The sequence below is a fragment of the Acartia tonsa genome, chromosome 14, assembly GCF_053477335.1.
Source record: "Acartia tonsa isolate MP-2025a chromosome 14, ASM5347733v1, whole genome shotgun sequence".
Classification (NCBI taxonomy): domain Eukaryota; kingdom Metazoa; phylum Arthropoda; class Copepoda; order Calanoida; family Acartiidae; genus Acartia; species Acartia tonsa.
In genome coordinates, this window is record NC_137273.1 from 23,463,069 (window position 1) to 23,489,353 (window position 26,285).

The window sequence follows — 26,285 nt, forward strand, 5'->3', positions numbered from 1 at the left end:
TTACTGTATGAATTATCTTTAACTATCTTTATTCCTAATCCATATGTATTTATATTATGGTTAACTGTATTCTTAATCCCCCCCACCCTTTCCAGGGATGGGGAATCATGATTGCCCAAACTGACTATTGTATATGTATTATTTATGCTTTGATGTTATGATTATTTATTCCTATCCATTGTAATTATTGTTTGTTGTGTATAGCTTCAGTATCTTACAACCCTTCAATAAAGTGACAACTAAAATCGATGTTGATCATTATCTAGTGAAAGCTAGAGAAGCGTAGCTTCTCTATAGTAAGGTGTCCACGTCTGTCACACTGCCGTAATCTAATTGAACTCCGGTGTCTGCCACCTATCCTCGGCGGATACCACACTTTCCCTACATAAAATTTGACTCATGACAGGTGCAATACTGTTCATAATTAGGGCAGCTTTTTAAAATAAACATATAACTTAAGTTTACCGATCAATAATTCAAATAAAAAAGAAGAAAGATTAATTTATTTTCTACTAATGGTGACCCTTCTTACTTTATAGTTACTTGAGAGAAAAGGAGAAGTCGACTTTATACTTTCAATTTTAGTTTTAAGGACGATTTCTCTTGGGAGGCTGGAAGTACCCTCCAAAAAATAGTTATAACATTACTATATTATAAATATAAAAGTTTCACTGAAAAGGAGAACCATATCGGTTAGTAAGATCTTAAGGTACAAATATACACAGGTACTTTAAAATAAGGATTATTGGGACGTACTGACTGGAAGGTTAGTATACAGAATAGCATCGCTCCAAATTAAACAGGTATATTATTAAATCCCAAAGAATCTAGAGTAACGTCTGGTGGCCCCTGGGAGGTGCAGTAGTTAGAGCCCTGAAACAAAAAACCTTTCGAATCAATTCAAAACTAAGAAAAACAAGGATGACAACAAAAATAAAAGCGAAGCTTTTTAAACAGTAGAACAGACTAACATGAACACTTAAAGAGTGTCAAAACTTAATAATAAAAACATTGATTTAAACATAGAAACAAACTTTATATAAACTTGTTTCAAATTGAATAAATACAGGATTCTATTTAAGGACATACTTACATTTTTAGGACCTCATTATAGAGAGAGATACTTCAGTAGTTTTTCTCTGGTGTTAATTGTTACCTTTGGCTAGGTCATTTTATTGGGTTAAGGGTAGCCCCGCAGGGTTAGAACATGGAAGTGTGGGCTTTAAAGGGTCATCAAAAAAATAAGGGAAGTTATTTCTGAGCTCGCTAGGTATTTTGAGGGAATGATCCAAAAAAACACTTTACCTCAAGAAGATTCGAACTATTACCATAAACCCAATACATCATATACATATCACACATTTCATCATAGCTAGCAAGTCCCTAGATAGATAGATAGATAGGTAGGTAGTTAGATAGAAAGATAGGTATATCGCTAGATAGTTGGATATATATAAATATTCAAAGCTAAATAAATAGATAGATAGATAGTATTTCTATTTCATTTTATAAAAATGTTTTGTTAAAAAATCACGAAACCTTTTAATATTTATTAATTTTTAGGGGCTAACGAAATATACTAAATAATTTGAAAGATCTATAGGTAATTAGAAACGGATAAAAGGATTTACACAAAAACGTATGCCAATCTAACAGGTTCTCTAGTAAATATAGAATTACATAGCTTCGGCACCACGGGCCTAAAAAACTAGTTTTAATCTTATAATTGTACATTCTATATCCGCGGAAAGCCGTTTATAATACGATACGAGAAATAACTATTCTTACCTGTTTTACATTTTTATTCATCATATTTAACATTGTACATCTAATAAGCAAAAAAACTTTCTATAACATTTATAAATCTAACCGATGTTTACATAGGCGTCCAAGGGGGGGGGTAATAGGCCATTTGGCACCCCCAAACGATTTTGGGGGTGCCGTAGGCACCCCCAAAATTTTGTGAACAATACCCCCCCCAAAAAAAAATTACCCCTACCTTGGGGGTGCAGTAGGCACCCCCAACGATTTTGGGGGGGGTATTTACCCCCCCCCAAACCATTTTGGGGGGGTAAATACTCCCCCCAAAATAGAAAATCTCTAACAAAAAAAATTTTTGCGCGCTTCGCGCGCATTTTTAATACTAAATTTTTTATAAAATTTAAATTACCCCCCCCAAAAATTTTACCCCGGGGGTAAATTTTGGGGGGGGTAAACAAATTTTACCCCTGCCAACAGATTTCAGGGGGGGTAATTACCCCCCCCAAGCAAATTTTACCCCCGGGGTAAAAATTTTGGGGGGGGTAAAAAAAATTTGCGGCGCGCTTCGCGCGCCATTTTACCCCCCCCAAAACCAAATTACCCCCCCCTTAAAAAAATTTTACCCCCCCCAAAATAAAAAGCTTGGACGCCCCTGGATGTTTATATGAGTAGCTACGCTATTAAATTCAATTTCTATATAATATATATGAATTTAAAATGAAACCAAAGACTAAAAAGTCTTTTTTTTAAACTGGTATAATTCGACCTAAAAATATCGGAATGAAAACAGCCTAACAAGAAAAAAGGTGTCGAGAAACTTAATTTGCTTCAGTCTGTCTTCAACGAAATAACTACAAAACGTTTAAAATATACATTATACATTACCTCAAAGCTAATCTATCATTTCTGACAAGTTTAAGACCTAAAATAAAAATAAAACATGAGAGACTGAATCCATAAGAGAGACGCAACATTTATGGAGTAGCTACCCTATAGTTCTAACAATATATTAAGAATATCAAATTTTACTTAAATTCAACCCAATCCATAAAATTAGAGAAATCCAGAAAAAAAGCTTGCACGTCGTTGAAAGTAAAGAAAAGCACCTTCTATTTTTTAAAATCTTTAGCTCTCACTTAATCATCTTACATTATTGATTCAAGTTCAGGATAAATTATAATCAATATGAAAATAAGAATATAAACGTTGTATTAAGAATATTGTTTAAGCAAAGATTTTCTAAATAGGGAATAATGAATCCGTATGTGCGCACTCAAAAATTATAGAGTTTAATAAAATTAATAAACTTAAAACTACTAGTAGATTCGTCCATAGAAAGAGAAAAAGGTACCCACTCCCCTCTTTTTATTTCATATTGTTACAAGAGGCCTCTAGAGGCACTTGTCGTTGGTGGGGAGAGGAAGTCGACAACATCCAGCCCCCCAACAATTTATATTTCATTTTAGAAAAGAAAAAGTAACAAAATATTGTGTTTTTTTTTTTTTTTTTGGGGGGGGGGTAACTATTTTAGAGAACATTTATCTTGGGAAGGAGGTGATACCCTCCCTAAAATATCAATGAACCTTCCCAGCACTTATGCTAGAACCTAGTAATAATGTCTAACTTTTTATCTTTGTGACGTAACAAAAATCCATCTCTTTTTTAGGGGTTTCCTTTCCCACCTTCCCTTTCATCCTTCGATTTTTGTTACGTCACAAAGATAAAAAAGTTAGACACTATTACAAGGTTCCTTATGCTAAGCTTCACTGTAAAGGATAACCATATCGATTCATTGGTTAGTGAGACTTTTCGGTACAATCTTATTGCCAGACAGATAAACATCCTGTTACTTTTATGTAAGGATAAGTTTTATCATCGGAAAATGGATAGAAAGATTGTGGTTGCTAAGGTGATTTGTTTCCTAAAAGACAGACAGAAAGACGGTACAAGCATCATATTACTTTAGTAAATACATTGTTTTTACCATCAGAAAATGGATAGAAAGATTAATGTTGCTGAGGTGATTTGTTACTTAAAATACAAACAGACAAATGATACAGACAAACAGACAGACAAACATTATGTTACTTTACTTGTTTACCATCAGAGAACGGATAGAATGATTGTAGTTGCTGGGGTGACTTTTTTTCTAAAATACAGACAGACGTTACTGCCTGTCAGATAAACATACAGAAAGACAGAAATCATGTTACTTTACTATACATGTTTTTACCATAGAAAATGGATAGAAAGATTTAGGAATTGAGGTTGATTTAGTGTTTTGTTTCTGAAAATACAGACAGACATAAAGACATATATAGATTATTTTTACCATCAGAGAATGGATAGAACGATTGTGGTTGCTGGGGTGATTTGTTTCCTAAAATTAAATTAATATCTTTTTTAAAATCATAATGTATATTCTTTTTATTATTTTTTGTAGCAAAGCTGCTTTATAAGTTATTGTGTCTGTCTGTAATGTTGCCTGGTGTTTTTTTTGAAAACAAGATAAATATTAGGAAGGGAGGGGTCATAAGTTATAAATTACAGTGCTGGTATCCCAATTTTATAAGCATGTTATCTTATTCGTTGACTCAAAACTTTGGGCACTTTTACTGAATTTTGATTGGTTAGGTCAAAACAAGTTATAGTTGTGCCCTAGGGTTTCAACCAATAATTTAAATCTACAAAAGGGGAGATCTTGTTTATCTTAATTGAGGATGTATATCAATATATCATCCATTGTCTTATCCCTTATTATTTATAAATAAATATTATTATTTTTATCAGCTACTCAAATTTATCGCATCGTATTGTAGAAAACTTTCAGCGGATTTCAAATTGAAAATTGATTAAATTTTGTTAGTTCCTACGGGCAGAATGCCTGCCCGGGCTAACACAACTTATTAGAATTTATTTTTTGATTTGTAGAAAATTTCTATAATACGATACGATACATGATTTTTCAATTTAGCTTAGAAGTTGTTCTAAACTAGCGGATAGTAATCTGTCTCGAAGACATACTGGAAATAGAATTACCTATCATAGACCAAGAATCTTGACCGTTTGTTGCTCGCTGAACTTTCCACAGATTAACCATCTAAAATAATTAGGTTATTAATTTTTTATTCCTTTCATAGCGAGAAAGGGAGGGATAATTCGACTGTAAAATACATACTGGTACCTAGAGTTTTCTAACCGCCTGGTGCTAAAAGTTCCTTTATTCCTTAATTACAATTTTATTGGTTGATACCAAACTATAACGTGTCAAAACTTTTCAACCAATGATGATTTTAATCTACAAAAGGGGTAATTTTGTTAAAAATCATTTATGATTAGTTATCGCTTAGTCACAGTGTCTTAACACATTAGATCTCTGCTTCATAGCTCAATCATAAAATATCTGGTTCCTTAATACCTTATCTGTATGTTACTTTGTATAGGTTAAAAAAGTTCTTATTAAATACTGAATACAGGTAGGGACGTCCAAGACTTTTTTAGGAAGGAAAATCTTATTAGTAGGTGCAAAATTCAAATTGGTCAGAGGGAGGGGATTTACTAGACACCATGAAGACTTTTTTTATCCCCAATAATCTGTAAGTGTTTTATAGTACAACCCATTAGGACAGTAATTTTTAAATTCTTTAGCCTCAGACACAAACCTTTATCACTTTATATTATAGTACTAGCAGCAAGGCCCCTACTGTTTAAAAGATCCATTTTGAATCAGCGGTTAGTGATATCCTTCAGTACACACAGACACACAGAAAGACAGACAGACTAAGAGACATCATGTTACTTTTATGTAGAAATTCCTAAACTCAACGGTTCTGGTAATCAAATTAAATTTCTAACCATTTTTGTTGTAAAGGAATAAATTTTCTTGCATAAGGTAATAACTGATAGTGCAATAGGTATGATATTATGATATAATTGTTGTCAATAAAAGAAAAATATTTCTTTGATGAATCTCTTAAGCGCATAAAACTATTTTTACTATTCCTTAGAAACTTATGACATGCTTTATTTCATAGCAAAGCTACTATTTAATATAGTAGCAGCTGTGTCTCTAGCATCTAGAGGCTCTATATTTAAATTGATTTTTTTTTTTGGTATTTAAATTTATTGAATAAAAAATATCCATTCTCACATAAACGACCCCTTAAATAGTGGATGTAAATATTCTTTTTTCCCCCTGAGGTAGTTATTTATTTCCCTGAGGTATCATTTTTTTCCCTGGTATCATTTTTATCCCCGAGGTAGTCATTTTTTCCCCCGAGCATGGCAACCGGTAAACAGAATCTCAGTTCTGCACCACAAGCCTTGCACGACTGAAGTTCTCATGTCTATACAGTAAGAGATATAAGTTTTCCGGAATTTTAATGTAGGGAGTAGATTTGAAATCTGCATCAAATTTTAAGGAATTTTTATAAAATTCATTTTTTGTATAATTCTTTATCTAAAAGCGGAAATACAAATTAAGTTAATTAATTTTGGCATCTGTGATTGGTGGATTTAAAAAATCTGCGCTCTGATTGGATGTCGTACATCATTCAACCAATTAGAGCCCAGGTAGTTTAAAATCCAACTATCCTATTGGTCAAAATTAATTAACTTAAAATGTATTTCCGCTTTTAGATAAAGAATTATACAAAAAACGAATTTTATAAAAAATCCTTAAAATTTGATGCAGATTTCAAATCTACTCCCTACATTAAAATTCCGGAAAACTTATATCTCTTACTATACAGTCATATTTATAGAAAAATAATCACAGAAACCCTCTTTATTTTAAAAAGAAGGGGCGAGGTGCATAGTTTTTCGTGTGTTTGTGTTTTAACATAGGTAAGGTTATATTGGGTACACCTTATCAGTATAACCCCCAACTTAAAGGAAGCCTGCAAGGAATACCACGCTTTAACTGCTGAAAGACTGCCACAAGTAGACCCAATACCCAAAATTTGAAGCCTTCAGCTTCTATAACAAAAAGTTCTAGGCATTTTAAAATGACATTTTATGTACAATGAAAATTTTGAAAGAATTTGAATGCTAATGTTAGAAATTTTGAAATTAAACTACGTGGCCTAGAAACAAAATTATAAGCTTATTTTTGTCATAAATTTAGATTAGTTTAACTTGCGTTGTACCAAGTGTACTGTAGCCAATCAGAATTCTGAATCAGCTTAGCAACCAATCACAGCTGAGCTTGCCCCTTTGTTTCCGCTATGATTTTTGTTTAAAATGCAATTTAAATTGATTTTTTTTTCATAGATTTTGACTATGAAATGTGGTGTTTTTATTGTATAAATGTAATCAGTTACAGGCAATCTAAATTTCTGACAAAGATAAAGTTATAATTTTGTGTCTAGGCAACGTAATTTAATATTGTTTTTTCTTTTATGAGCATCAGAAATCTTTCAAAGTTTCCATTGTATAAAATAATTGACTATCGTAAATATATAATTAGTTACTGGCAATCTAAATTTATGACAAAAATAAGCTTATAATTTTGTTTCTAGGCCACGTAGTTTAATTTCAAAATTTCTAACATTAGCATTCAAATTCTTTCAAAATTTTCATTGTACATAAAATGTCATTTTAAAATGCCTAGAACTTTTTTGTTATTGAAGCTGAAGGCTTTAAATTTTGGGTATTGGGTCTACTTGTGGCAGTCTTTCAGCAGTTTAAGCGTGGTATTTCTTGCAGGCGTCCTTTAAATTAAATTTACTTTAGAGGGGGGATTGGACTCGCTAGAAAGTTTTTAGGGAAAGCATCATGTTAAATTTTTTTCAAAATTAAAATCGTCCTGGATATTATAGCTTTTTATTAAATTCTGCTTCATTACTTTTTATTAATTACATTTCTAAAGAAATATAAATAACGCATTATCATTTCTTTTCTCGTGTAGAAACTGTTTTTTTTCTCAAAGCAAAGATTTTCTATAAAATGTTAAATTTATTGTTCCTTTTTTTAGTAGGGAAGCTACTATATGATTAAAAATCCCGTTCATATAAATATTTTTGGAGAAACTTGATTTTCTTGGCTTCTATTAGGGATAGAACGCAGACATTTTTTTGTGAAGATTTGTCCATTTATCCATGCCTTTTACTTAGCTACTAATGAATGGTGTCATCCTTATATAAATAAAATATAATCCATATACTAAAGTAACAGGATGTTTGTTTGTCTGTCTGTTTGTGTGTTTGTACTGAAGGATCTCGCTAACCGCTGAACCGATCGGGTATTCCTCATAAGTCCCGGGAAGGTTTATAACTATTTTGGGGGAGGGTACCACTACCCCCCCCCCCCCAAATAAACCGCCCCTAGAAAAAAAATTCCCCCGCCCCCCAAAAAAAATTCACTTCCCCAAAAATTTTTTCTTTTTACTTTTTCTCATCGAATCTAAAATAATAAATTGGGTTATCAAATTCGACTCTCCCCTCCTCAAGTGCCCCTAGAGGCCTTTAGGGCCGTAGCCGCTAGTTGAGGATATTGTAATACTATAAGTTTAAAAGTCACATTGTCAAAAGATAGAACCTTTTTAAAAAATTCAGGGCTCGATAATGCGTCTTCAGCTTTTCTAAAGAAAAGTAAACAATAAATTTGAATAAAAACATGACGAAAGACAATTTTTTTTATAAAAATAATATTAAATAGATATAGAACAGGTGGATAGTGTGAGAGATTCTCGTATACACTGCTAAAATGTTAATTCCAATATAATATATCGATACCCCACCTTTACTTTACTTAATCCCCGATAACTGAGGACCTTAGTATTAACCTAAACTGACGACAAAATTTCTCCAGTCATAATATCCACGTATTCTATATCCAATATTGTTTATATATCTATTAGTCTTCTGTAAATGTTTATTTAGAAGAGCATAATTTCTTTTTTCGCTCGACAGAGCACACTGTAAAAATTCTGTGAAAGCTACCGTCCCCTTATTTCTCCTTTCTTTTACTAGATCTTTAGGTGCAATTTTGTTTTCCATGAAGGCGCATCTTTTTTTTTCAATTAGGGAGCATAATTGGCCACTTAGGGAGGGACGGGTGTGGGGCTGTGTTATGAAAAATTGATGCAAGAGGGTGGGGTTGCAATGCCCCCCCTAAAATTTTTTTGAAACACTTCAATAATAGTTTAAAATGTAAGAATACATTTTTACAGTATATGAGATAAAAACTATTCTATAAAACTATTTAATATACATCATATTTATAAATTGTATTGAATAAAATATATCTCAATATTAGATAGTAGTTGGGACAAGTAACAATGAAAAGATATTTTCCAGCTTTTGTTGTTGGTTTAGTTGTGTGCTTTTCAGGTAACTTAATCCCATGTTTATTATTAACAGCAAGGCTATTCTATTATTAGGGTCAGTCTGTAACGGATAGCTCTTATCGAGAATTTAGACATTTTAAAATTATCCCATTGATTTCAAACTTTGCATGTTGATTTCTGCAGTAGTTAAGTAGGATTTCGAGAGCATGGCCATTCTATAATCATTATCATAAACTTTTAAAAACTTTTGTATGATATAATTGTCCTAATCATCTTATATTTGAAATAACGTTTTCCAGAAGAACTAGGTACAATATTTTAAGAAAAGCATCTCTAAAATGAAGGCCTAAAAATGTAAGTATAATATTCTACTCATTAAGTTTTTACATTCTACGATTATTAATGTTCGTTTGTACACCATCTGATTTTAGAGCTTCGCTTCTATTGCTGTTGTCATCCTTGTTAAATTATTAATTTTTTTAAAATCTCCATAATATAAAGTTTACTCTAAAATAATTACCTTTTGTTAATGTTATTTAATTAAGACTTTTTAACATTCTTGCACAAAACCATAGAAATGTCATCCTCAATAATTATCAATTATAGAAAAAATTCCATACACTAAATTAGTTTAACTGAGGATGCTTAATTTTGATGATAGTGATTTTTTGATGTGCATAACTTTAAAATTTTGTAAACTTAAGTATTTTCTCGTATTCATTCGAATCCTGTGGATAGGAACTGGTTCTCATCCATACGAAAATTTCCATTTTTTGGGGGGTTGGGGGTGTCCCACCCCCCAAGAAAATAGCTTAAAACCACCACAGGACCAATAGGTATATTCCCTGAAGAGTAGAATCCGATCGGTTCAGTGGTTACTGAGATCTTAAGCTTTAGACGGACGGACGGACAGACATCATTCTACTTTGTATTATAGATAACAATTTTGAATATTTGTTTCATTTTTATGAATTAGTTCCTAAATGACAAAAGGTAGATAGAATTTTAATTTTGTCTTTATTTTTCTTTGAATTTGTGCAAATAATTTGCTAGATTTTACATAAAAAATATTGGATCATGGAAAGAAAACAAAGTCATTCCTAAATTAGGACAGAAGTCACCTTCCTAGGAAGGACATAAGTAGCCTTCCTTAAGTGAGAATTTGTTAGATGAAGGGCATAACATGCCTCCCTTAACAAAGATTTTGCAAGATTGAGGACATAAGTAGCCTCCCTTCACCTCACAAAACCTAGCTTTTTGATCCTTCACATAGCAAAATATTAGAAAACTTAGCTTTTCTGTCCTTCACATAGCTAATTCTTGCAAAACATAGCAAATTCTTGCAAAACATAGCAAATTCTTACAAAACATAGCAAATTCTTGCAAAACATAGCAAATTCTTACAAAACATAGCAAATTCTTACAAAACATAGCAAATTCTTACAAAACATAGCAAATTCTTACAAAACATAGCAAATTCTTACAAAACATAGCAAATTCTTACAAAACATAGCAAATTCTTACAAAACATTGCAAATTCTTGCAAAACATAGCAGATTCTTGCAAAACATAGCAAATTCTTGCAAAACATAGCAAATTCTTGGAAAACTTAGCTTTTCTGTCCTTCACATAGCTAATTCTTGCAAAACATAGCAAATTCTTACAAAACATAGCAAATTCTTGCAAAACATAGCAAATTCTTGCAAAACATAGCAAATTCTTAAAAAACTTAGCTTTTCTGTCCTTCACATAGCTAATTCTTGCAAAACATAGCAAATTCTTACAAAACATAGCAAATTCTTGCAAAACATAGCAAATTCTTGGAAAACTTAGCTTTTCTGTCCTTCACATAGCTAATTCTTGCAAAACATAGCAAATTCTTACAAAACATAGCAAATTCTTGCAAAACATAGCAAATTCTTGCAAAACATAGCAAATTCTTGCAAAACATAGCAAATTCTTACAAAACATAGCAAATTCTTGCAAAACATAGCAGATTCTAACAAAACATAGCAAATTCTTGCAAAACATAGCAAATTCTTACAAAACATAGCAAATTCTTGCAAAACATTGCAAATTCTTACAAAACATAGCAAATTCTTGCAAAACATTGCAAATTCTTACAAAACATAGCAAATTCTTGCAAAACATAGCAAATTCTTGCAAATTTTAGCTTTTCTGTCCTTTACATAGCTAATTCTTGCAAAACATAGCAAATTCTTGCAAAACATAGCAAATTCTTGGAAAACTTAGCTTTTCTGTCCTTCACATAGCTAATTCTTGCAAAACATAGCAAATTCTTACAAAACATAGCAAATTCTTGCAAAACATAGCAAATTCTTGCAAAACATAGCAAATTCTTGCAAAACATAGCAAATTCTTGAAAAACATAGCAAATTCTTGCAAAACATAGCAAATTCTAACAAAACATAGCAAATTCTTGCAAAACATAGCAAATTCTTACAAAACATAGCAATTTCTTGCAAAACATAGCAAATTCTTACAAAACATAGCAAATTCTTGCAAAACATAGCAAATTCTTGCAAAACATAGCAAATTCTTACAAAACATAGCAAATTCTTGCAAAACATTGCAAATTCTTACAAAACATAGCAAATTCTTGCAAAACATAGCAAATTCTTACAAAACATAGCAAATTCTTGCAAAACATAGCAAATTCTTGCAATGAGGGTCCCAAACTCAAAAACGAATTTTCAGCGCGATCCGACCACCGGTTCTTGAGATACGGTGACCTGGTGTACTTGGTACTGACGGTAAGATTTGGGAAATGGTTCGAATCCTTAGTAAATTTGGCTAAGTCCAAAAATTTTTGACACTTTTCGACCTGGTGTCCTCTCAGTAGGTACGCTTGGTGTCACCTGGGTATTTTTTCTTCAAAAATTTGACTAAGTGTCAAAATATTTTTGGACTTAGCCAAATTTACTAAGGATTCGAACCATTTCCCAAATCTTACAGTCGGTACCAAGGACACCAGGTCACCGTATCTCAAGAACCGGTGGTCGGATCGCGCTGAAAATTTGTTTTTGAGTTTGGGACCCTCATTGCTAGAATTTGCTATGTTTTGTAAGAATTTGCTATGTTTTGCAAGAATTTGCTATGTTTTGTAAGAATTTGCAATGTTTTGCAAGAATTTGCTATGTTTTGTAAGAATTTGCTATGTTTTGCAAGAATTAGCTATGTGAAGGACAGGAAAGCAAAGTTTTGCAAGAATTTGCTATGTTTTGTAAGAATTTGCTATGTTTTGCAAGAATTTGCTATGTTTTGTAAGAATTTGCTATGTTTTGCAAGAATTTGCTATGTTTTGCAAGAATTTGCTATGTGAAGGACAGAAAAGCTAAGTTTTCCAAGAATTTGCTATGTTTTGCAAGAATTTGCTATGTTTTGTAAGAATTTGCAATGTTTTGCAAGAATTTGCTATGTTTTGTAAGAATTTGCTATGTTTTGCAAGAATTTGCTATGTTTTGTAAGAATTTGCTATTTTTTGCAAGAATTTGCTGTGTTTTGTAAGAATTTGCTATGTTTTGCAAGAATTTGCTATGTTTTGCAAGAATTTGCTATGTTTTGCAAGAATTTGCTATGTTTTGCAAGAATTAGCTATGTGAAGGACAGAAAAGCTAAGTTTTCTAAGAATTTGCTATGTTTTGTAAGAATTTGGTATGTTTTGCAAGAATTTGCTATATTTTGTAAGAATTTGCTATGTTTTGCAAGAATTTGCTATGTTTTGCAAGAATTAGCTATGTTTTGAAAGAATTAGCTATGTGAAGGACAGAAAAGCTAAGTTTTCCAAGAATTTGCTATGTTTTGCAAGAATTTGCTATGTTTTGTAAGAATTTGCAATGTTTTGCAAGAATTTGCTATGTTTTGTAAGAATTTGCTATGTTTTGCAAGAATTTGCTATGTTTTGTAAGAATTTGCTATGTTTTGCAAGAATTTGCTATGTTTTGTAAGAATTTGCTATGTTTTGCAAGAATTTGCTATGTTTTGTAAGAATTTGCAATGTTTTGCAAGAATTTGCTATGTTTTGTAAGAATTTGCAATGTTTTGTAAGAATTTGCTATGTTTTGCAAGAATTTGCTATGTTTTGTAAGAATTTGCTATGTTTTGCAAGAATTTGCTATGTTTTGTAAGAATTTGCAATGTTTTGCAAGAATTTGCTATGTTTTGTAAGAATTTGCTATGTTTTGCAAGAATTTGCTATGTTTTGTAAGAATTTGCTATGTTTTGCAAGAATTTGCTATGTTTTGTAAGAATTTGCTATGTTTTGCAAGAATTTGCTATGTTTTGTAAGAATTTGCAATGTTTTGCAAGAATTTGCTATGTTTTGTAAGATTTTGCTATGTTTTGCAAGAATTAGCTATGTGAAGGACAGAAAAGCTAAGTTTTCCAAGAATTTGCTATGTTTTGTAAGAATTTGCTATGTTTTGCAAGAATTTGCTATTTTTTGTAAGAAATTGCTATGTTTTGCAAGAATTTGCTATGTTTTGTAAGAATTTGCAATGTTTTGCAAGAATTTGCTATGTTTTGTAAGAATTTGCTATGTTTTGCAAGAATTAGCTATGTGAAGGACAGAAAAGCTAAGTTTTCCAAGAATTTGCTATGTTTTGCAAGAATTTGCTATGTTTTGCAAGATGAAGGACATAAGCAGCCTTCCTAATGTAAGAATTTGTCAGACAAAGGACATAAGTCACCTCCCTTAAGTTAGATTTTGTTAGATGAAGGACATAAGTAGCCTTCCTTAGATCAATTTCCAGTGACTTCTGTCCTAATTAGGAATGACTTTGTTTTCTTTCCATGTTAAATGTAATATAAATGTATTTTCAATAAGTTTGATAAACTATGTCATTTATTTAACATATGACAATTGTACCAAGAAATCCTATTATATAAAGTAGTAAACTTTTTATTTCTATAGTTAAGTAGGTTATATAATTTTATAAATAGTCTGGGTATGGTTTTAGACTATTTTCTGCCCTTCTAAATCACTTCGAATAGAGAGCCCCTAGTTGCTAGGGGCGCAGCTGCTAGTATATTGTATACAGCATGACCCTCAAAAAAGTATTTTTAAGCATCTGCAGCCCTTATTTCTCAATGAATTATAAAAAAATGCATATGTCCTTGTTCTCCATAGTATTCCACATAAGTAGATATAAAAATATTTTTTTACCTCTATTAACACCGGAGATTTTTAGAGCTAAAGTTTTGAAAAAGTGACTGAGGAAAAAGTAACTTTTAACATGAAACGACTTTTTTAGCAAAATTAAGGTAGAAATCCTTTTATTTTTGTTACTAGCATAAACTTTATACAAAAATGAAATAAAAAATTTAGTTTTTGAGTAAAAAGCATTTTTTTACACATATTTTTTGAGTTTTTTTAGTTTAATGATATTTTGAAAAACTTACTTATCAGGCAAAATTGTTTAAGATTAAAAAACCAAATAAATCTTTATGAATATAGCAGGAAAATTGTTTTTGTTTCACAATCCTAACTTTAATAACAAAAAAGTTATAAAGAAAATAAAATTAAAACATAATGATTTTTTAGTCTAAAAAGCTTAATTAACCCCCTATTAAGTGATTGAGATGTCAAAAAAGGGGGCGGAGCAACTGTCATAATTAATCCTTTTCTCAAATAAGGGTTAATAAATAACCTAAAATTTGCAAATAATCAATTCATTCAGTAGTATTTTTTGCCATTAAAAATTTATATTTTTTGGTGGAATTAAAAAGAAATAATTAGTTAACTTGTTTTTCTTTGTGTATCATTATTCAGTTGCCAGAAAAACATAATATAACCATCCAAAAAATAAGAGAAACAAAAAAAATTCTTTTTCTCAGTCACTTTTTCAAAACTTTAGCTCTAAAAATCTCCGGTGTTGATGGAGGTAAAAAAAATATTTTTATATCTACTTATGTGGAATACTATGGAGAACAAGGACATATGCATTTTTTTATAATTCATTGAGAAATAAGGGCTGCAGATGCTTAAAAATACTTTTTTGAGGGTCATGCTGTATAGTAGTTAGGGTGGGCGATTTTGGATATCTTTTAAAATTTATCCTAAGTCTTAAAACCGCTGACGACCAGACATTCAATTGTATACACAATTGAAATACACATTTAAGAGGTCGCTATCTATATATCTGTCATAAGGGGCGATTCGTCGTATTTTTAAAATGGCTTTTTATAGGTTATTTTATTTTATGATAGGTTATATTGGGTTAGGTAATTGCCCCACAGGGTTAGGTAATTGGCCCCGAAGGGTTAGAGCCCCCCGCAGTGGCTAGAAATAGGAGAAAAGCTACTGTGAAAAATACGAAGAATCGCCCCATAAGGTGCAATGTTACGAAAGGGACTACACCCAAAACATTTATTGATTTCAGAGTTAACCTTTTTGCCCATTGTGGTGAGAGTAATATTGGACCTGATTACCTTAACCCTGGCTGTCACCTGTAATGCCCTAATTTATAAATACTATGGATCACTGATGGAGACTCATCAGACACTCATAACCTATATGGTCAGGTTGCTGATGATCACTGGTCAGAGATTTGCATGACATGTTTCCAGAATGGATGGAATCCTGGTACCGGCATGAAACCCAGCTGGCCTGTTCACTTTTCACAACAATGGTTCCATCTGTAATTTTTCTCACAAACTTGTTTTTTGTTTTAGTTACTAAAGGCTATATGATGTTAAATACCTTGCACTATCTTAGTCTTAACCATGAAAAATTGGCAAAAATATTATTCTGGACCATTGCTGTAATCAACTTTGGAGAATTTACAGCTCTGTTCCTTCGCTATGGAACTTTGTGCCCCAAAGTGAAGTTAGAAAATATTCGAACAGTGTACAAGATAAACTTGCCAGAAGATACTCCTCACACTCCAGCTATTGTACCTTGGCATATTATTATACTTATTGTTCCAGAGGTTATATTTAGATTAAGTATGCTCATAAAGAGAAGAAAAAGAAGGTAATCATAGCTTTTATACAATTACAATTAAACCTTAGTAAAAAAGCTCACACTAAAAAACAGTTGACTGTATTGAAAGGATTAAAGATTAAAATACCCATAACAATTATACAATACAGTATGTTTAAAATCAAAAGTCAAATTAGCTAACCTAAATTAATATTATTCCGTTTTGCACAATTTTTGAGTAATTTTACAATCTAGTCCTAACGAGACTTTTGGGATAGAATATACTAATCTTTTATTTATCAGGGCCCTTCTCAGAGTCCCACAAAGAATAGTTTTACTACAGCGAAGACTAACATTAGTTCCTTCAAAAATAAAGTTTAGTAATTTTAAGAACCAAATTTCTCCACAACAGATTGCATCCTCTATCCAAGTATCACATGAACATTTAAATGAAACTAATTATGTAGGAGTTCAAAACCAAATATCTCTAATGGCAAAAAAAAGTACCAATATTGTGCCAATGCCAGTGCACAGTTCTGGTACTAGTGGAATAGGAAACTTTGACAATACTCAATTTAATGCTATACCTTCTTGTTCTACTGTTCAAGCAGTACTTAAAGATAGAGCTGATATTGATAAAACTTCAATTGATAAACCTCAAATTTTAACAGTAACTGAAGTCAATGAACTTTCTGAAAGACAAATCAACAAACCCAATTTCCGTAACAATGAATGTTCATCAATCAATAATGATCAAGATTCAATCATTTCTCTGAGCAATAAATCTTCAATTGGACAACCTATAATACAAAATCCAGAATGTGTCCCACAATTTTCAAATGTAGTGAAGCCTTCAACAAAAAGTTTGAACACTACTTTTCACCCATCTACTAGATCAGTTATCTCAGTAAGGCAACCAAGCACAAGACCACCATCAGCTGTGAAAGTCATCAAAATGAAGACAAACCTTACAGTTGCTTTGTGTTTGTTTTTAGCTCTGCTTAATATAATCTTCTTAGTCTCAGGAATAAATATGTTAATATAGATTCCCAATTGATTAAATAGGTCCCATAAAATTAGAGCTTTTCAATATGGATGCTTTACTGATTTAGATATATTGTTAGGCAATCCTTTGTTTTCATTTGTGGCTAATAACAAATTAAAGTGACAGTTTTATATCCAAATCTATATCTACTTTAATATACTTATTTTGATAGGAATCAAATTCAAAGAGCTTATTGATGTGTACATGAGAATTACTACTAAGATTGTTTTTCTAACAATGCCGCATGTTTGGATTTTAAGAAGTGAAGAAATAACAAAATATGTTAAGAGAAAGATCATTACTGCTTTTATGAGATTCAACCATATTACCTGACATAATATTTTCGGCATAAAAAAAACAATGGATTAGTGGTATTGACAATTGTGTGACAAAATATAAGATTGTAATTTGAATCTTACTCATCTATGATAATAAAAATGTTGTTATTAAATGTTATGAAATTTAATAGACAGACGTTGGGAGTTGCCCTTAATATTTAGTTTTGCAATGAAGGACATATAATATGATTACTGAAAAGTAGAACCTGATTGGCTCAGTGGTTACACAATGGCATAGACTCGAAATAAAGTATTACCACACTTTACCAATAAACTGTAAACAAATATGATAAATATACAAGCAAAATAACAAGTTAATATTGAGATTCAAATCCTTATCGTCCCTTCTTAAGCATAAAATGAATTGGCTCAGTGGTTACCAAGCTAAAGCACAGACAGCAGACATGTAAAACATGTTCAGTATATCAAAATTTTAATTTAAAATTCCAGTATTTAATTGTACCTAATATTAGGATACAGTTTTATACAGCGTATGATGTAATGTAATGTAAATAATGTATATATTTGTAAGGACTCACTCAAATATTCTATTTGTGTTTTACTTCATCAAATAAAAATATATTTAGATTTTTTATTTTAAATGTAAATTTTAAAAAGTATATGTTAATATTTATTTTGATTGAAATAATATTATTTATGGTAAACATTTATAAAAATATTTTGAAACCTATGTTTGGAAGTTCTAAAATCATGTTGCAAAAAAAACCTGTTACCATTCCCTACAACTACAGGAAGTATTACACCTTTTGAAGTTCTAAATTAGTAGGACAATTTTATAATGATTACCTGACTCAGCCTGTGATTGTGAACTAGGTAGAAAAATATGGACCAGGTAAAAAAATATGATGTATACCTGACACAGCCTGTGGGTATGGACCAGGTAGAAAAATATGATTACCTGACCGAGCCTGTGAGTATGGATCAGATAGGAAAATATGATTACCTGACCCAGCCTGTGAGTATGGACCAGGTAGAAAAATATAATGTATACCTGACACAGCCTGTGGGTATGGACCAGGTAGGAAAATATGATTACCTAACCCAGCCTGTGAGTATGGACCAGATAGGAAAATATGATTACCTGACCCAGCCTGTGAACTAGGTAGAAAAATATGGACCAGGTCAAAAAAAATATGATGTATATCTGACACAGCCTGTGGGTATGGACCAGGTAGAAAAATATGATTACCTGACCGAGCCTGTGAGTATGGACTAGGTAGGAAAATATGATTACCTGACCCAGCCTGTGAGTATGGACCAGGTAGGAAAATATGATTACCTGACCCAGCCTGTGAGTATGGACCAGGTAGGAAAATGGATGCAGTTCCTTTCTTTCTGATATCATGCAACCACCCTCTTGGTATGTCTAAAATAAAATTATTTTAAAATAGTAGATTGTGTTTGTGTCTGTCTAAATGAGAAAAAAATTACTGGTATGGGTGATTTAAAGCTTTTTTCCTGCCCTTGTAATCACCACACAAACTAAATTGATAATAAGTCAACAATTAATCCAAATTATAATAATTATACCCAACAATGTCCCATCAACGTTGTCAAACCCCCGACTTTGGTATTGTAGATAGTCATAGGAGGTTATTGAAGTAAAATGAATTACAACCCCCCTCTATCCTCAAATTTGAAAATTAGCAACAATTAAATTTGTAACTTTTCAACATTACAACAGATGTACGTAACCCTATATTGGAAATGTTTAGGCTGCTATCAAAGAAAGACAACTGACATTAAGTCTTTAATTTACTTGATCTGTCAGTGTGTCAGTCATGCTACAAAAATATAAATATTAATACATCTAAAACCACATATGAAAGGTTTCGTGATTCCAATAAACTTTTTCTAGATTTATGAATATTAAAATCAGCTATTTAGATATTTTTTGGCTTCGCTACGTAAGTATGTTGTTAAGATTGTTTGTTACCTTTGAAAATGCTGGAACATTGGTCATAACATGCATTGATAACATACCAGCTGTTTTACTAGGCTCTACATAGATAGATAGAAGTAGTAAAAGATAGATTTGTATTAGTTATTCATCGCATCGTATTATGAACAGCTTTCCGCAGATATAAAAATGTACAATTATAAGATTAAACCATTTTTTTTAACCACGAGATACCGAAGCATGGGCTAAAAAACTAGTTTTAATCTTATGATTGTACATTTTTATATTTGTAGAAAACAGGATATAATACAATGCCATACATAATTTTTCAGTATGTCTGAGAACCAGTTCTAATCTACTATATACGATATATTTATAAATGAAAATCATCCATATATATAGTAAATTATCCCACCCTGGAAAAACTTTGTTAAAAATTTTGCCCCCAGCCAAAATATCGTTGTTTTATGTAAAAAAAGGACCCTTGCAAAAAATTGCGACCACACTAGCACTGCAAATTTTTTTTTAAATGCAAAAAGACCTGTTTATAAAGCTTTTGTTTGATCTCAATTTTAAAAATTTTTACAAAATTTCAATTTTAGTATGTCCGATATAAACCTTAAATTTACCAACAAAAAAATGGGGGCAGTCTCAATTATAACATATGAATGTGTAGCAAGTAATCTTCCAAATTCAAAATTGACAAAATTACATACATATTAAAAATATCCGGTTATTCAGCGGGACATCCAACATTAGAAATTAGCAGGATATCTTTTATCCAGCCAAAAAATATCTGGCCCAACCCTATTATAAATGTATACAATTTTGACTTTAGAAGATTACTTCATATGTTGTAATTATTATAATTTGGTAAATTGCAGGTTTATATCAACACACTAGAATTGAAAAAATCTTTTAAATTGAGATCACACAAAAGCTTTAAAAACAAGGCCTTTGTGCAGATTTTAAAAACTTTAGTTTATCATTCCCTTTAATTGGTAACTCATAAATATTGATTGATAAATAGGATACATAATTTAAAATATATATAAGAGGTTAACTCACAAACAAAATAAGAATTCAGACTTTACATACCTTTATCAGTTATAAGTAGATCAATACCAGATTTATCTCCCTGTATAGGTAGTTTATCAATATTGATATAATGAACTTGCAGCACCAGGTGTTGTAGTAGAGCTTTTCCTCCAACAGCAAAACCTTAAAAAAGGATGGTTGATTCAAAAGATTTTTATAGGAACATTTTGTCCATAAAAAATAACTATTAAAACGCAGTAAATTAGAAATGAAAATATCTATTTAAATAAATCAATTGGAATACTTTTAATTATAAAATACTAGAGTTGGCTCAATATAACTATATCGCTATTGGCTAGTTTTCTATAATTACATATCTATTTATCTATTTATATATTTCTCAATAAATCAATTTTTCTCCCCCGCCATTACTATCAAAAAGAAAGAAGTAAATATTTATTAATTTAAATGATTTTAAAAAGATTTTTTCAATTATATTTTTTTTCACATTACCATCACCAAAGGGTTAATATGATTAAAGTTTTTGTTTTAATATTTCAACACAAAGGAAGTGTCGCCACAATCGAATTCTTTTAAAATAGAGTTTTCTTAGATTTACTCTATTAGGAACGTATATTTTTTATTTATGAAATAAGGATTAAATACTTCAATGTAATTCAAATATCTACATGAAGTGAAAAACTTAATTCATTCCATAAACAAATAGAATAAAGGTCTTATCGCTTTGGTCAATGAGATTTTATTATGGATTATTGGAGCACTATGAGTTTTAAGCACTGTACCATTGGAAGACTCGAGCTCATTTATAGACGTTTATTTCCTATATAGATCTGTCATGGATCTTGATAAAATAAAGCAGGCCATTTTGTAAATGTGAAAAATTGGAAGATTTCATTAAATAAAAGTAATCGCAAATATACTTAGTAAATGATTGTATATGAGAAACGCTATCCCCTAATCATTTTTTATTATGGGAGTCCTTTACAAAACAAGTTCTACAATTGGTAATTTTTTTTCTCATATTTTCAAAATTCTTCAAAAATCAAAAAAGTACTTGTAAGGGAATGTCAGTATATACACACCCTAGTTATTGAGAAGATTCGCAGAAAAGAATATATACTGACCTACATCTGGGGGTAGGGTGATAGCTTCCCCCTGGTTGGACCACAGGAAGAGAGTCATATGTTTCTCATCCCCTACGCTACAACTTCTCTAAAATTTATTTGTCTGTCTCTACTTCTAATATGAATATTATCTATAATTCACTTTGTCAGTCGATCCGTCCGTCAGTCCGTAACGCTATGGGGGACATGTAATTTTCTTGGCTGCTATTTACAATTTTTTCTGGAGCCAGTATTCAACTTACTTTGTTTGCAAATCCGCTGTTTATAAAACACGTTCATTTTTTATTCATGCTCAGTGGTTTTCCATCATTAATTAAAAGTATCGATTGAAAACTAATGGAGAAGTCCTTTTTTGACATATATGTATGTATATTTTTCTATATTTACATTTATGGATATTGAATACTTGGATATTGTGAGAGATTCTCGCATACCCTGATGAAATGTTTCTCCCAGCTGGCTAATATAACGACACCCCATAATTCCTTCCCCTTCACTGACTATGGGGGAACTTATTGACCAATATTTGAAGACTATATTAGAAATTGACGACAAAAATATCCACATATTCTAAGTCTAGGCTTACATTAATAGCAGGAATGTCCGGCTCTAAAACAGGATTTCCATCATTTCCACAATTCCACACGTTGCCAGGTGTTACTGGAGGCGGCCTACATAGATAGATATATAGATAGGTAGATAAATAGATAGATACATAAATAAATAGATAGTTAGAAAATTAAATAGGTAGATAGATTAATAGTTAGATAAGTAGATATATAGATAGATAGTTAGATGGACAGATAGATAGATAGATATAAAGATAAACCATACATAGCTCTGGATATAATTATATGGTTGGATAGATATAATTATACAGTAGATAGATTGGTAAATACAAAATATTAACTTAAAATAAACATAAATCACAAAACCTTTCAAATCATTATGGTCCATGTAAGGAAAAAATAGTTGTTTTCAAGTTTTAGGCTGTGATATGCTTGAAAGCAATATAATTTGAATAAAAGATTATAGGGTAACTTTCATTATATTTTCAGAACTAGTTTTTTCGGCCTTAGCCTTTCTAGGTAGTAGGTTTACCCCTTTTGTTTTTAAAAATGAAGAAGATGAGGATTTTTCATGCGGATTCATGCGGGGTGTCCCCCAAAAAATAAAAGAAAACTAAAACAATAGTTTGAACAATAAGTATTTTTCCTGAAATCAGAGCCAAATTGGTTCAGTGGTTAATCTTATGACAGACAGACATGATTCTACTTTGTATTGTAAATAAACTAACTTTGAACAGCCGACAATCTGCATGTGGTGCATAGTTCCTGAAATATAAATATCAATATTTCAACAATGGATTGAATATAAGTGGATACGTGGCAAGAAAATTGTATAGGTTTCTACTTAGACCTCATTTATTGGTCTGTGTGTTCAATAAGTAGAAGGGGAGGGGATGAGGCAAAACGGGTATCGTGATATTAGCAGCTTGTACTGGACTAGTTCATTAGAGTAGGCGAAAATCTGGTGCAATATCCAAGTAATTATATATTATGTGCATTATTAATAATAATCTTTATAGTGGAACTTTGAATTTTATGTTTATTGGCCAAGCCATTTCCCCATTTCATTAAGTTATGTTATTCACTGGAGCGAGCAACAGTTAGATACAATTTTAACTTCTTTAATGTGACGGACGTTAATTCCATATGTTTTGAAACAAACTTTAAAAATGTGATATAAACCTGGAATCACAACTGGACGAAATCCTTTGATCCAATATCTAAAAAATAAACATAGTTTATATTACTATTTATTATTTTTTTCATAAACGGGGCCGGGGGAAACGTTATCTTTTAAGCTTAAAATAACATTTGTCTATGCTACACAAAATTTAAGTTTAAAAGGAAAAAAGTAAGAAGAAAAAATATTTTTACGGCGGCGGTTATTTTTTTTTGGGGGGGGGGGGCATGGTGGTTTTACCCTAAAAAAACAAACATAAACCTTTCAATGATCATTTAGAAGCTCAATTAAAAGGAGAATCATATAGATTCAGTGGTTAGCAAGATCCTTAGATACAAACAGAGTGACAGACAGACAGACTCATTGATATCCTGTTACTTTTATATAAGGATATTCACCCTTTGCTAGGACCAATATTCACAGCTGTACAGAGATATCCTTCATTTCTAAATAACAAAGAAAAAAAACAAGAATGACAACATACATAAATATCGAAGCACAAAATTAATGAAGCAACGAAAAAAGTTATTTAAGTAAATTAATAAATCGTAAATATATATTTATTTATTTCTAAAAATCACGAAATCTTTCGCATATAATCATTTTTAAGATTTATATTTTTAAAGCCGAGTTAATCACATTAAAAATAAATTTTTAAATGCGAAGCTTTTCTATATTATAAACTAGCGTCTGCGCCCCTAGCATCTAGGGGCTCTATATTCGAAGGGATATGGAAGGGCAGAAAAATAGCTTAAAACCATACCTAGGCTTATTTTTTAAAAATAAAATAGCCTGAAACCATCTCAGGGCCTATAAGAAGCTTCCCTCAAAAGGAGAACCATATCGGTTCAGTGGTGAGCAAGATCCTTCGCTACAAACAAAAAAATCTTAGTACTTTATAATATAGGATATGTATATAATAAATAATATGTTTAAGGAAATATTCACATTTTAGGATTTGATGATAGAGATACTTTGCTCATTACATTGTACTTTGTTGTCCTAGAAATCAGTATTACAAAAATAAGATCAATCGGATAAATACATCACATAAAAATTTATTATTAAAAAAGTTCAAAATAAACATGTTTAAAATGGACGTACGGACATTGTGTAACTAATATTGAGTTGCTAAGCTTTGTAAAGAAAAATTAATTTAAGCTTTGTAATTACCGAAAAAAAAACTATCCGTTACGGACGGACGGGCCTAATTATAAAAAAAGCTTTGCCTTTAAAAAGAATTAAAGTCGAAACTAAATCTAACCTTTGTGGTTTGAACATAGGCATCCTCATTGGAAATTCTGAATATTCTCCTTCAAAATACAAATATATAGTTTTCTACAATCAAGTTAGCTACACATTTTTTTTTAAATTGCTGATAAATATTTGCAATTATTTTACTTTGGTTGAGGTTATATTGGGTACCGGGAAACCTTGTAGGTTAGGCACTGCTGGTATACCCAATAGGTCCCGCAGGGTTTGGGCCCCTGCAGGTGTTAAATATAAAAATTTACCCATCTTCCCTTTTTAGCATTTTTTTTCATTCCAACATGCAAAAAGAATGGCCGCTAAAACTATCCGCTGCAAAACGCATCCGGACCGACAACATAGTAAAAATGCTTCGCTTTAAAAACAACATTTGTTTATTACCTAGAGAAATAGAAGGTAAAAACATGACAAAAGTAACTACAAACATAAGAGAAAACATTCTGAAAGAAATTCATAATACATATATAGCTTTATGTAAAGTAGATTTTTAGTAATATGCCTTGAGGCAAATTGGTTTGTCTGTCTGTCCGTTTAGATATCGGCAATCATAAACAGGGAACTTTCAGGGAACAACTGCAAAGCATAGATGTATTCAAGGTTATTGTTATCCTAAATTAAAGTTTTGGGATCAGAGGAATGCAGAAAGAAGGTATATCCACCCCTATCTTGCCCACCCCTCTAAACCCCTCTTGACAAGGATCTTCAAGGCGCCCATAGCATCTCAGGAAGCAATAGAAGTAAAAGTAGAAGAGATAGTTAGCAAGATTTCTTTACTTTTAATATTATTTATTCCACTATATTCACTTATAGAAACTTAAATTGATACTAGATATTTTTATAGTGAAAGATTTTATAACTGTTTATTTTTAGTATATACAGTGAAGTAATTTCTTCTTTATTTGGTGAAAGTACATTTTTACTTTTATTTAACTGTTCTTAATAAACTAAACTTAGGCTAGTAAACTAGCGGTTACACCCCTAGAGGCCTTTAGTCAACTCCACATATTAAATTTTTTTAAAGTAAAATATTTTGGGGTGGGGGTCAAAATAGTTATTAACCTTTCCAGGACCTATGAAAAGCTACATTGTAAAGAAGAATCATATCGGTTCTGAGGTTAGCAAGATTTTTAGGTACAAAGTTTGTACTACAATCAAATGGCCAGAAAGACATCCTGTTACTTTTATATAAGGATATATATCAGGGAGTAAGGGAGGGGACAATGGGCAATTAATTCAATTTAAGAGTTTTTGTAATTGTAAAGTGATTGTTGATTAAATCTAGAAAACCATAAACTAAGAAAAAAGTTCCAAGAAAAAAAGCAATCATTTGAAAATAAGATTACCAGTATTACAGACTGACATAACCATTCAGTAATTAATTACTAGAAATATCTCCCTGGATCTCTTCAGATGACAGGGAAAGAGAAAAGAGATTTGGGGGCAAGTGATGTGAACACGGAAAAAAGGGGCAGGCAGGCGTGTAGCTGGATGGGCAAGTATATGACCCGCACGCCTTCCTGCCCCTTTTTATCCTGTTTATTTCCCCCACCTCCCTTCTCCATTTCCCTTTCTCGTCTACTTTTAAAAAGAAGGTTGGGATGAAGGGAGTGAAATATAGTATGGGAGGGGGGCCATGTATTTATATTTGAACTACTCTCTGTCTGCAAAACTATATATATTCAAAACTAACATAGCGAGTAATGGCATTTCTTGCGCAAGTCCCCAAACTCAGTCAGAAACTGCTAAATTCTTGCACATTCCCCTTAAGCCAGTCCCCAAAGCCTGAGA

General features: G+C 31.4%; 1 protein-coding gene across 1 annotated transcript; it reads right to left on the bottom strand.

The window, feature by feature from the left end:
• Positions 1–561: 561 nt before the first annotated feature.
• On the bottom strand, positions 562–24,936 carry LOC145306560 (peptidylglycine alpha-hydroxylating monooxygenase-like). Its single transcript, XM_080148744.1, has 16 exons — positions 24,879–24,936; positions 24,493–24,541; positions 23,627–23,674; positions 23,231–23,268; positions 22,777–22,813; positions 22,066–22,150; positions 21,480–21,567; positions 20,395–20,517; positions 19,333–19,397; positions 18,676–18,762; positions 4,801–4,861; positions 4,094–4,141; positions 2,647–2,683; positions 1,789–1,828; positions 1,306–1,383; positions 562–873 (listed from the first exon to the last, which is right to left on the bottom strand). The coding sequence occupies exons 1-16, from the start codon at positions 24,934–24,936 to the stop codon at positions 796–798; spliced, it is 1,020 nt and encodes a 339-aa protein (XP_080004870.1). The 3' UTR covers positions 562–795.
• Between the last annotated feature and the right edge of the window lie 1,349 nt (positions 24,937–26,285).

Bases quoted from the DNA above. Each gene is read 5' to 3' on its own strand.
- LOC145306560 (XM_080148744.1), bottom strand. From the start codon at position 24,936: ATGTTTTCTCTTATGTTTGTAGTTACTTTTGTCATGTTTTTACCTTCT. The intron at 23,269-23,626 runs GTGAATATCCTT...TTTATTTTTTAG, and splicing joins AATATTGGTCCTAGCAAAGG to ATATTGGATCAAAGGATTTC. The intron at 20,518-21,479 runs GTCAGTATATAT...TCCTTTTTTAAG, and splicing joins CACCCTACCCCCAGATGTAG to GTTTTGCTGTTGGAGGAAAA.